This window comes from Brienomyrus brachyistius, chromosome 6, assembly GCF_023856365.1.
Source record: "Brienomyrus brachyistius isolate T26 chromosome 6, BBRACH_0.4, whole genome shotgun sequence".
In the NCBI taxonomy this organism is placed as follows: Eukaryota; Metazoa; Chordata; class Actinopteri; order Osteoglossiformes; family Mormyridae; genus Brienomyrus; species Brienomyrus brachyistius.
In genome coordinates, this window is record NC_064538.1 from 29,257,596 (window position 1) to 29,271,183 (window position 13,588).

Here is a 13,588-nt window from a genome sequence, read left to right on the forward strand (position 1 = left end):
ACAGGATTGTACTGAGAAAAAGTTGATTTTTTTTTTACGATTTTTTTTCTTTGAATAAATGGAAGGTTACATTTCTTTTATAATCCGAGTGTAAAATCTAGCTAATGAATAATATTACTTTCACATGCCTTTTTGGTCATTTTTCACCAAGGGTACCAATGCTTATGAGGACCAAGGAAAATACAAATGCTATACATGTTTAATTTAATAAAATGTTATTAATAAAATATGTAGGCATATCTTTTCATTTTGGGTAGGTTTACTGTTTAAATTGCCAGTTTTATGTTCCTTGTCTAAACAACACAATAGCATAAATTGCATATGTCTCAGTGGAAATTTATACTGTAAAAGTCTATGCAACTTGACCACTGAAAGGGCGTACTATAAGCAAATAAATGAATAATAGAATGGCATATCCATCGCAAGTCTATATCGACATTAATCGTTTAGCGAAAAAATATGCTATATCAATACGAGATTGATTTGGAGAACAATTTCGCGTTTTTTGAATCATCGAATCAGGGTCCGATTGAGACGATCTTGGTCGTTTTCGTATGTGGCGCTGCAGTAACGAAAGGTAAATCTTCATTCATGCAGGCTAATCCCTCATTCATATCTGTTGCAGAATCATAATTACACCATTCTGTCGCAATTAATAAAAGCGATCGCAATCATCTGCCAGTAGAAGCATCGCAAAACGTACACATATTTCGATATTATAAAGTTGCAATATAATCCGTTCTGCTTCGATTTATTTATTTATATATATTTATTTATTTTCTCGCGTTTCTTTCTCCCCCTGCGCGCGTGCCCTCTCCCTCCTCCCTCCACGGATCACACTGGTCCTGCACGCGGCTCCATGACAGCCTCCTGCGAAAGAGGAGCAGCAGCGGGGCGGGGCGGGGCGGAGGTTGTGGCGGCGTGGGATTGCTTTTCTCGCCTGTAACCTCAATGGTCCACATCTGGAATAAAGGCTGACAGCCAGACCTGACAAGGTAAGTACATTACAGCAATGCATTTTCGCAATTTTCTGCTGCTATGTCGAACGTCTCAAGCGCGGCTTTTTCCTGGAAAAGATTAACCTACTCCCTGCTTACACCCGGTATGTGTAAATATTACACTGCCAGATCTTTGTTTCCGGCTTCGCAGAAATCGAAGTCGAGAGTACTGCAATTTGTCACAGACTGGCATTGTGTTATACGTGCGTTTAAGGTGTGTCGGGTCTGGTTCCGCCGTTATAGCCCGTTGCGGTCTTTGTATTGAATGGTGCTGCCATAACCGGTGCCATGCTAGGGGCGTGATGCCACAGCCTGTAGCGAAAGGACATCCCGAATGATTGAATGGTTCAGGTAAATTGTACGAACAAGCACATTGATACAGTTCTGAAATAACATCCATTTGCATTTTAAACGCATTCTTTTTCTGGGGCCTGGATATGTGGATGTCATGTTGAATTCTCTACGGGGTCTTTTTACCACTGCAACAAGACAGCAGAAGCATAGGATGCGATGCTTTCATCGAATCAGACATTAATTTCGCACATGTGAAACTGTTAGGTACATTTTCCTTTGCATACTGTTTTTGTCTTCATGAAGCAATTATTCCTATCTGTCCGAAGGATAGATACGAATGCAAATATTGTTCTCTCTACATTTCTGCTGGTGTATGTAAATGGACAAATTAACACAAGACGAATGCACAATATTAATACATTCAACTTAACCTAAAGCTAATTATAACTAGTTGATAAAATCCGAGGTTGCTGAAAAATTATATCGTCGAGACCATCGTCTTTTCAGATCAAGTGAATAATCCATTCACTGGAAACAGTATTTCACATAATGCCCATCTCGCTTAAATCCTGCGCAGAAATTCAAATAAAACCTAATTATGCTTAAAAAAGTTAATATGACGAACGTTAAAATAGATAATTTTCCATTCCTTTATATTATAATATAACCTATTTGAGCACCGTTGAAACACCCATCACGTGACTCCAATTAAATAAACGCGCTTACAATTCAAATTCACTAAGATTACCTTATGCATTCGCCTTTGAATAAATGCACCCTCCCGTGTTTGTTCTCCTCTTATAAAACACGGGGGGTTGATAGTGGGGTTTTATATGCACTTAAATGTCATAATGAGTTGTTCAATAAAATCAGTAAGAATGGTACAGTGACCTACCTAGCTGAAATTGAAAACTGAAAGTTGAAGTTATAGTACAATGGTACAACCTGTCTCCTTATCCTAAGAAACATGAATTGTATGTGTTATAACTTCCTTAGTTAAAAATAAGATTGTTATTTGTGAGTTGCTTACATTGTTTAAAAATGCCTCACATTAAATGCAGATCATTTTTCGTGGTAGCTATAATGTAACAAAACCAGTTGGTAACTGACAGTCCTCTGATCAGCAGAATACTTAATCTTGTGTTGTTCAAATTAAGCCCACCTACAATTAATAAATAATAGATGGAAACAATAAATATAATTAGCATAATATTTCCTGGGATGAAACAATGTAGCTGTGGTCGCACTCAAAATAAATCCTTTAGACTAATAGGCCCTGATATCTTCATTTTACTGGCTCTTTTATTTATTAAATAGTGACAGACTCTGGCACTTTCCCCACAGGTCCCTCTGAATACCCAGCCTAGGGGTATTTTCTATGCCAGTTACTGCCAACAAGAAGACTGTCCTGTTCCTGATAGTTTTTCTCCTTTATAACAGCTGTGGTGCAGAGCACTGGGAAGTTTACTAGTTGCTTATTAATGTAAATCTGAATGTGGGCATTAGAAAACAAGTTTATTTTCATCACTTTTATTAAACATTTGAAAGTTGATTGCATGCACTTAGTGCCTCATGTTAATCACTTCTGGGCAGCAGGCTGATAAACCATCTGCTAAGTGCTTCCCTTTATCCGTCTTTGTATTCTCCCAGGCACTCAGCATACTGTAGCCAAAGCTTACTAACACACACCGCTTTAAATACACAAACACACACAAAACCACAGGATATAGGGTCAGTGGCACAATGTGTGCCTATAACCACATCAGTGGTTCAAATATTATGGCAAGTAAAGGACAAGACAAAAATAACCTTAAATCCTGTGTGTTCCGTTTGAAGGAATCACAATTTTGAACATGAGGCTTCCTTCATATTCATAGCTTGAGAAATAGAGATATTGTCTAGATCTCTCCTGAATGTTTGAATCAAATATCTGTTGCATGGGGTTTGAATCCTTCTGAAAGAATGATAATACCAAAGACAGTAAGAAAATAGATGTTGCGAGTGAATGTGATATGGCCTAGATTCTCACCTTAAAAAATGTTTTTATGATGATTTGGTTTCTGCTGCAGTTTTTACAATACAGTTCAGTGGAGATTTTGATAGTCAGGGAAAAGGAACAATCCAGTCACTCAACAAGAGATCAGGTGGGACGGTACTGAGATAAAGCTGGAATAATGTTGCATGCCTGAAAAGAGAAACTTAAAGATTTAAGAGTGATACATCAGAGTAGCAAGAAGTAAGCTTAATATGCATGGGTGAACTGAGGAGGATGACGGAAAGAAGAAAATCAAGAGTGTAGGTTTGGTTTAAACATTGATAGGGACCAAATCAGCCCCAAACTCCCCTAAATCTATGGCCTTGAATAAAATGATATAATTATTCTTATCCATGATACTAATGTTTTATGTGGTGTTTATACTTTGTGCTTTTAATTTTTAGTGTTGTTAGATATTTGCTGAAGGAGTGCAGGCTACATTCAAGGAGGCCTGATGCCACTGGCCATTCTGTGATCTTAATCTTTCATAGCGCGTGCAGCTCATTAACAACCCTGGTGTCCGATCCTGGAGGGATAGCAAAACGCAGGCAGCTTTGGGGAAGTCCTTTTTGACTGTGAAATACACACCTCTGTGGTTATTGGAGTGTGTCCAGTTCTGGCAGTGACAGTATGGGGCAGGAAAACAGAGATTTCCTTTTTGACCAAGAGGATACCAAAACCAGCACTTCCGAAAAACCCCACCAAGACTGTGTGCCTTCCCATCTCTTCCTCTTTCTTAGTGTTCTTTGAATGGCCTCTAAAAAGCAGCAGTTCATTCAGGTGCTTGAGCCTGCAATGCACCTGGGTGCACGACTCAACTTGGCTGTACAGAGCAAGCGTTTTCACACTTTGCATAACAGTTTTTTTGTGCTGTAGTATCTTCTGGTTTTTTTGTTTGAGTTTCTTCATTTTTGTAGCACTGTGTTGAATGGCTTCTGCAGAAGTGATCCCTTTTGGAGGTTCACTCATTCTTTCCATGAGCAGAGCTCAGGTCTTCCTTTATGGACAGTTCATACTGTTACCGTTTGCACATAGGGTGAAAGACGTAAATTTTGTTATCGGGGTTTTCCATGTTGACTGTGTGCGACAGCCCAGATTTTGCGTCTATCGGACCTTTTGTGTGCCGTTGCACGTCGACTACGCATGTGCAAGGAATTTGCCTGTGTTTTTCCAGTAGGTGGCAGAAGAAGAGAAGTAACTTGTTGTAGTGATAGTTATGGGCATTCTTGGTCTTTTGGTAAGCAGCTATAGAAGGTGTGGCAGTACCCCCTTGCATTTATAACTCATCATGAAAGGAGCACGAAGACATATTCTAGTGCAGTATTTCTTAAGATATGTTGCAATACCTCTACTCTCTGCTGGCATGATGGAGTACCATTGCTGTACACATGTGCCTACTGCGACCGTCTGTGTGCAATAACAAGTGTAGTATGAATGCAGGAGTCCGTGCGCATAACCATACACAGAATGTAACATCATGTAGAAAAGTGCAGTATGAGTTAGACTTCACTACTAGCGTCGAAGCATAAAATGAAGCTAACATAGAGGTGGAGATCATGGGTCACTGACTTCAGTGCAATGGAGATGACAATAAAAGGGTGGAGATAGAGAGAAAGGTGAGGAGATCAGGTGAGAGAAGGAGGGTCAACAGAACTCTTGTTTTACCTTGCATACTAATCTACGTCCGCTTCTGCAATTTTGCTTGCTGCTTACATTCCTCCTTTGGCTGTTCCCACCGCAGTGTGTGACGTCATGCATGTGACTATTAGGAGACTTCAGACTTGGCACCCCAGTGCCTTCACTGTAATTTCTGGAGATTTTAAGCATGTCTCCCTAACTGAAACTGAACCCACATTCATCAGTTTGTCAGTTGGAAAGCACTGGATAATAGGACACTGGACCTTATGTTTGCCAGTGCTAGAGATCCATATAACTTCACGGTCCTTATCCTCCCTCAGCAAACCTGATTTTACCCTGGTTTACTGCTTGCAACTTTATAAGCTTCTAGTCCAACAGCAGTCAGTTAATACCATGACAGTGAGGAAATGATCACCAGAGACTATTGAGACCATGAAGGTCTGTTTTGAGGCTACAGATTGGGATGTCCTATGCAAACCATATGGTGAGGATATCGATGGACTAACAGACTGCATTTCTGGGTGCATTCTTTTCAAATGGAGTCCTTTATACCAAAAACCATTGTTTGCTGCTTTCCTGACAATAAACCCAGGGTACCAGTGATCTGAAGGTTGTTCTTAAACAAAAAAGTGCAGCCTTGAGGGCTGGAAACAAGGAAGAAATGAAGTGGGCGCAGAAGCAGCTCACTGTGTGGATCAGAGAGGCCAAAGCAGAGCACAGGAAGGAGCTGGAGGACAAGCTGGGGCAGAATAATAGTGTTTAGGAAATGTGAAGGGGAATGAAAAAGGTTTCAACCAGACCACCGGGGCACCAATGGAGCGAAGCCAGGAGAGGAGAGGACCAGTTTAACCCAAAAGTACGGTACTTCTTTGTGTTGGTTTTCCACTGGCGTAAAAACTGGTACCACCACTGAATGACATGACAACGTGAGGTTGGGTATTTTCTACTGAATTCAAAAAATGGCTGTAGTATGTTATAGAGCTGGATGCGATATTAATACCAACATTGCATGTTATGCACATGCAGTTCTTTACATTGCAGGGACCACAATAGTCAGCTAGGCTGAGATCAGACTTTTTCAAACCTTCATTCTTTATGGACATTATAGCATGGGGGGGTTTCGCAGAACAATGTTACTCTGCCATTGAAATAAGAAAACTTAGCAAACTTTCCAATTTTAATGATTATTTCTTTTTCAAGATTATCAAGTATATGTTTAAGAAATTCAGTTTAAAGTTTACCTCCACTGCTTTTGCATGAGCACTGCATGCACTCACGAGATGATCATTGCTGTTTAAATCACTTCTAGATGGATTTATAAGAAATATATTTATCTTGAACTCTTTTTTGCTTTATAATTATCCCAGTGTTTATTACAACAAAATCACATTGCGATATTTGAAACATTTCCAATATAGTGCAGGCCTAGTATTATTAATTGTCATGCCATCTTCAGCTGCTTCTTGTTCTTCTGACCAGATCGCAATTAAAGCTTGGGTCACTTCATTTGTTCACACATCCATTACTTTTTATCTATTTTTTAATTATTTTTATTATTGTTTATCGTTGTTTTTGTAACTTTTGTAACTTTGTAAGTTTTTTGTAAGTCTGTAACTTTTTTCAAGTTGCTGGTTGTGTTGTTTTGCAGAAGCAGGTTCTTTGCATAACCCATCAAAAAGAAAGCAGGTCCCACCCCATAGTATAGAAGTACCAAAAAAAATACCACAGCTGGTTTGGTACTTTATGTAGCGAAACTTTTGGTCCTGATACTCAACCGAGAATCAATGCATAAGGGAGAGTACTGAAATTACCATAACAAAAGTACGGTGTGGTGGGAGAGTGTCCAAAGTGTCTGCCGAGCAGCTATGAGTAGTTCAATAGCAAATCTTCGACCGGACCCTGAGCCTATAAAGGGTTCCACTTGTGTGGAAAACATCCTATGTTGTCTCAGTCCCTAATAAAGGACAGCCAGAAGTGCTCGATGACTACCAAGGCCAGTGGCCCTGACCTCACATCTAATGAAGACCCTAGAAAGGCTTAGAGCGTACTCACACTTGACCTGGTTGCCTTGTATCATGCCCAAGCATGACTCCCCATTCCCCTGCTGGTCTGTCCTCACATTGCACTTAATGATCCTGGTCTGAGCATGATTTCATCATCATTGTTGTTGAAGAAAATACAAGAAGGAAAGTGCTATCACACAGCAGAATGTAATTCATGATTAATGTCCTAATTTTATGGTTTATTTGGAGTTGTTTTGGGCACAGTGACATGCACAGATTTATCATGTATGCTACGCAGCAATTTTTATTTATTTGTGCTGCATGTACTGTATAAGAAGTCCCACATTTTACCAAATATCTCGAAGTTTAGTAATGCAGACTAGTGTTGCATGGGATACTGGTACTGAAATGGTACCATGATACCACATGTTACATTTCTTTAGTACCGGTACTAATTACTCTATTACAGATATCACTAACACTATATATTGCTCACCATCGAGTTAGAAACATGGACTCGGTATGTCTGAACCACTGCAAAAACTCAATAATACCCTATGTCAGAATTGCATGCATCGTGCTATATAAAATAAAATGTCAGCCAGTTAAATATGATCTCCTTAGTTTTAAGTCAGTGATTTATATAAGGGATCTTATAATATAGCAGGATCTTATAATATAGCAAACAGGTTACATTAACATCATCAGACTAGCATCTGGGGCAGCTAGAAAATCAAGCATAAAGCCGGCACATTTTTATGTTTATTGAGCAGATGAACGATAGAAAGCAGAAGAAACTGCGGTAACATTTACAGGCATTTATATTATCTGTAAAAAGAATGGCACAATATGTACCCAATCCATTCATTCCGGGTTCGGTTCATGTATAGTGTGCATGTGCGCATGCATGCGTCACTCGCACATCATGTCTGTGTTGCGTACTTAGGCATGGCCAGCAGTCACACTATACAGTGTGCTTGAGTGTGATTAACTGTGCTCTGGCCCACCTCATCAAGTGTACTGTACCTGGGCATGGTGTGAAGCGATCACACTAGTCAAACGACTTGGACTTTGGGGGTCAGACGTGCTTGGGCACAGTAAGGATCGACTAATGTGTGCACCCTTATTCTGGCTCACCTCCATGCCTTGGTCAAAACAGCACTGGACCTGCTGCAGTTTGCCTACCAGGATCGTATTGGAGTGAATGATGCTGCCATCTATTTGCTGAATTGAACCTACTCCCATCTGGATAAGCAGGAAAGCACAGTGAGGATCATGTCCTTTGATCTCTCTGGTGTTCTCAACACCATACAACCCAGGCTACTTTTGGAGAACCTGAATTCAATGCAGGTGGACAGGTTCACCATAGCCCAGATAATGGACTGTCTAATCTGTAGAGCACAGTTTGTGTAGCTTATGAACTGTGTGTCAATCATGGTCACAAGTAGCACAGGGGCCCCACAGGGGACTGTATCGTTCTCCTTCCTCTTCATCATTTACATCTCAGACAGAGTTGCAACACTGACTGATGTCACCTGCAGAAATTCTCTGACGACACAGCCGCAGTTGTGGGTATCAGTGCAAGGCAGGAGGAGGAATACAGGATCCTTTGAAGGACTTTGTGGAGTGGTGCAAACTGAACCATATGTTTCTCAACATTATAAAGATGAAAGGGGGATTGTGGTCAAACCCCCACTGTCCCCTGTTGCTGTTAACAACACCGGTGAAAATGTGGAGGTGATGAAGACCTACCAGTACCTTGGGTTGCACTTAGATTACAGACTTGCGGAACTAACACAGAGGCGGTGTACAAGAAGGAAACAGAACTCCTTTGGCGTATGCAGGTCACTCCTACATTTCTGTATACAGCTCTGGAAAAAATTAAGAGACCACAGCAAAATTTTCTATTTCATTCCTTTCTCAGGTTTTGGGTATGCGCCTGTGTAAAATAGATTTTTTTGCAAATTTCAGCCTAGCTCTTCTCTGCTTCTCATTGATGAAGGGCTTCTTCCTTGCTTTATGGGTCTTCAGTCCTGCTTCTAGGAGCCTGTTATGAATTGTCCTAGCAGTGCACTTCACACCACAGAATGTTTCTCATTCTTTTTGTAGGTCACTTGAGGTCATCCTCTGATTTATGAGGCACTGCTGGATAAGTTAACAGTCATCTCTGGCATTAGAAAGTTGCTTCTGCCCTCTTCCTGGCTGGAAGCCAGTGTTTCCTGCTTCACCTTCTTCGTTTGTTCTTGTGTACTGCTGTTAAAACTCTGAGCCAGGAAGCAGCCTACCTCGCAATGCTGCCTTCTGATAGCAGAACCAAGATTAAACCAAGATTTAATAATGCAGATAAAAAGATTATACTGTGATCACAGTTTTTGGGCTGTCGTAACTGACCCAAAAAGAGACTTAAACAAGTGTTTATTTTTCCATATAACAGTATACATAGAATGTACTGTAGAGGGAATATAAAATAAAAATAAGTGTAACATCAAGTGAGCTACCCCTCTAAGCATTCTGTGTTAGCACTTAGCAGATCTAAGTTCTGACAACTTGGTTTGTCTTCTCTGTTTTATATAAATGGGGTGCATACTTGTATGGCAATATTAAAAGTAAAAACACAAACTGCAAAATCAAGTTGGTACCCTAATGAGATGCCTATTTCATTATGGAGAGATTCTTTGTAAAAAAATAAGCATGTCAATACTCACTGAAACAAGGCTACTGCTACTCTTCTCTTTATAAAGAAAAATAATTAAATTTGACAAGAACATATACGAACTTAGGCATATCACTATTAAAAAGCAACCGCAGGCAATCGCAGCACAGTAAATGCAGACTGATAGATAATCAATATTACAAACTCCACAACTCAATTAGAAGCACAGAATGTTTTTGATGCAGCAACATAGAAACAGAAAAAAACAAACAAAAAAAAACAACAACAAACATATTGTGACAAATGTTTGTGTCATTTTAATAAAGAAAATGACAACTCTTTTAAAATGAAATATTCTCTTTATTAAGAGCCACTGTAGTTTAATACTAGCAACAGCCTAGACAAGGAAGCCAACAGTTTACATGATACTAACGGTTACATGCTAATGAATTGCACGCATTCCACAGTTATGACATTTATGATTAACAGAAATACAAATATTAGTTTACACCATTTAAAAATCAGCGCCATGCGCCTCATTGTCAGGCAAGTTTCGACAGTGGGTGGGATCACGTCATATTGCTGAAACAACACTGATTACGTTTGAAGTATGCAGCTACCTTAAGCCAGGAGACTGATAATTTACGCCGTCTGCTGTTGTGGAATGACATTTAAATTCTATTCCTCAAAAAATAAGACAACCCCAGTTTTATATGTGTATTCTTTTGGGAAAATAACACTGTTTTATATTTGCGCCGATATGTGTAGGAAAAGGCCTATTATAATGAAACGGTTCATGTGTGCGTATTGAACTGTTAGGGGCGTACCGAACGCTTTGATAATATACGAAATACCGTTACATCCCTAATATGCACTGTCTTGTACCTATTTGTACTGATTACTTACATGGAGTCTTTGTTGTGTACTGTTGAATATATTTATCAACTGGTCTTTGATTTAGATGTTGTTCTAGAAATGCAGTTATGTTTCATTTGTGTGAAATGACAGTATAGTGACTTGATATGTATTGTGATACTGTAAACCTGCAATTAATGGCGTATCTGTGTGTCTTAATGAAGATATTCTGAAGTGTAGCATTACTGTTTTAACTTGTTTTATTCTTTTTAAATAACGGGAAACTGCAGACATTTACTTTCATTTATTTAGCAGGCACTTTTGTCCAAAATGACCTACAAGTGAGGTAAATAATACACAACAGACATACAGCTGTCAAGGAGACATTTAGGCTTAAGTGCAGCTAGGCTGAGCTTCCAATGACTGCCCAGGTAACAAGTGAGGCAGCACTGGAATGAGAGCTATACAAACACATCAGCTTTCAAACACGGCAAAACCTTTCTCCTCTGAAGTGGTTGGTTTCTTTGAATACCTGCCTTTATAGAGTATGTCCAATATGCCACTGAGGATAAAGGAGAGAGTTAAGGGGATGGAGGTATGTCTAAGGGCAAACTTAACAATGCCTACCAAAATACAAACAAAATCAAATCAACTGAGATCTCAAGAAATGTTGGAAGGATGGTTTGATGTCAATGCTATGATAGAATTGGTAGGTCTGTGCTCCATGTTATGCATACACAAACATAAACAGATTATAGATCGTAATTTCTTTTAAGTCTTCTGTGAAGTAACCATTTTTAACAGCGTGATGATGATGGATGTAGGTCATCAAGATAAACAGGATGTTTTGGAAGTTCTTTTGCCTGTGAAACTTCTGCCACATTGACAATTTCATGCTCAGTTAGTTTCAGTCAGGGGTAGGCCCTTTCGCTACGCTGCTCTGACTGTGCAGATATTCATTAATGGAGTTGGCGATGCTACAGGTGAGCCCATTGACTTTCTTCTGGACTGAAACGGTTATTATTTTCCCAATTATTCCAGGATTGTGCGTAGTTACTATGACAACAGTGACAGGCCTGAAGTCAGAAGATAAGAACGTGACAGAGGCGCCCCCGGAGGCAAAGGTAGCCGCTGGTGGCTCACAGGCTTTACAAGGCATGAGGACCAATCAGGTAGGTGGGAATCTCGCCCTGTTACGATTCACACGCTTCATCAGTATCTGTAAACATCGGGCTATTGAGAAAAAATGCTATTTTGTGATACAAATGGAAACCCCACTTTGGCAGTGTTGTTTGAATCAATCAGCTTGATATGCTTATTCAGTGATGCCTGCAGAAAACTTTGATTGGGGTGGCCATCAGGGGCCAGCTGTATTTGTATTTGTAAATGTAATGTCAATAATCCGCTAATCAGTGCGTGAGGTAAAAACTCCAGACTAGGCAGGCAGAGTCTGCGGTAGCCAGTGGATCGATTGACCGGATTTATTGATGTGAGGTGGCACCACATATTTTTAGGGCCACCTAGTAAATCCACCCCTGGTAATATTGCGTCTGAGGTTTAACGCAAGTTCAATTCCTCTGAAGGATCACGAGGCCAAACTGCTCGACGACACTGGGGACATGGATGATGCCTCGGAAAAAACAACTCCTACCAAGGCCTCAAAATCCCCCCAGAGAAAATCAAAACGGGCAAAGACAGTCCCCTTCAAAGTGACTCTACTGGATGCTTCAGAATACGAATCCGGGATTGAGGTACACATGCCTTTTTTGCTTCTTTGCTGGGATTTATATGTTTATATATACTGCTATCTTTTTAAAAACGTGACGTGCTAAGAGGATCAAGCCTTGAAGTATCTCCATGACAAACACCTTGGCAGATACCTTACCTAGGCAGGAAAAATAATCTTGCATCCAATGGACTTCAGTATTTATTTACTTTGTCGTCACTAGGAAGTCTGGGTCTGTAAGGCATTGGCCTGAAATAGTAATATACTTCTGTGTTATTGTGAGAGTGCTAACAGGTTTTTATCTTCTTTTTGCTGAGATTCTCGTCTTTGTTGTAGAGCGAGAATCATAGAGAATCATTTCCTGATCATTGATTCTGGTTTCCCAGAGTGTGATCTCTCTTTCTGATCTTCCATTTATAAAGTACCCCTGTTGACTATGGTATGACAGCATTTAGGACATAGCACTAACAGCAAGTTAGACTTAGCTTTTCTATTCATGTGTTTGCTGGATATCCCTCGTAATTGAATGTAGATGTCTAAAAATCAAGATTTCTCATTGTTTTTAATAGAAACTAAGAATTCAATGAAACAAGGTACTTATTTGTATATATCTGTAATCAAATAAGCAATAAAGACGCCCTTATATCATTATGCTGTTGTAACTCTCCATCTATCTATTGCATAGACACAGAAACTGCTTCAAATGATTACAAATTTACTAATGGGCGCTGACTGGACTCTTAACCATATTGGTGTTACTTGATTTGAGTGCAGCCTTTAATGCAATCTCTCATACTATTTTGTTAGACAGACTGGTGTCTATTGGAATCACTGATGTTGTCCTTACTTGGTTTACCTCTAACCACTTGGGTTGTACCAGTTTGTCCAGTTAAAAACTTTTAGATCTTAGACCTTTGCAGTTGCTAGGGGTGTTCCACAGTGTTCTGTTTTGGGGTCATATCATTTACCTTGGAAATATTTTTTGGAAATTTGGTATACAGTTTCATTGTTATACAGATGACACCCAGCTCTACTTATCTACTAAGCCTGATTCTGTCATTCCACCCACTTTTCTTTCAGAGTGTCTATTGAGATTAAAATTTGGTTTGCCCCCAATTTACTTAAACTTAAAAACTGAGGCTTTATTCATAGCCTCTAAATCTACTCTTGCCAAATTTGATAATTTCTCCCTGACAGTTGATGGCTCTGTAGTACCTCAGTCCCCTCAGGTAAAGAATTTGGATGTCTTCCTTGACAATACCTTGTCTTTTAGATCACATATTCATAATATTACTCAGTGTATGTATTTTCACCTCCGTAATATAAATCATTTACATTAATCTCTAATACCTTTCAGTACTGGCAATCTTATACATGAACTGGTCA

The 13,588-nt window shown here is 39.6% G+C and overlaps 1 protein-coding gene across 3 annotated transcripts in view; it reads left to right on the forward strand.

Annotated features, from left to right (window-relative positions):
- Positions 1-857: 857 nt before the first annotated feature.
- si:dkey-178k16.1 (band 4.1-like protein 1) overlaps positions 858-13,588 on the forward strand; it is a 45,279-nt gene continuing 32,548 nt past the window's right edge. For all 3 annotated transcript variants that reach the window (XM_049017786.1, XM_049017787.1, XM_049017788.1), the window contains exons 1-3: positions 858-995; positions 11,518-11,648; positions 12,060-12,227. In XM_049017786.1, coding sequence (XP_048873743.1) covers positions 11,535-11,648; positions 12,060-12,227 — 282 coding nt within the window. In that variant the 5' untranslated portion in view covers positions 858-995; positions 11,518-11,534. The remainder of the gene's footprint in view (positions 996-11,517; positions 11,649-12,059; positions 12,228-13,588) is intronic.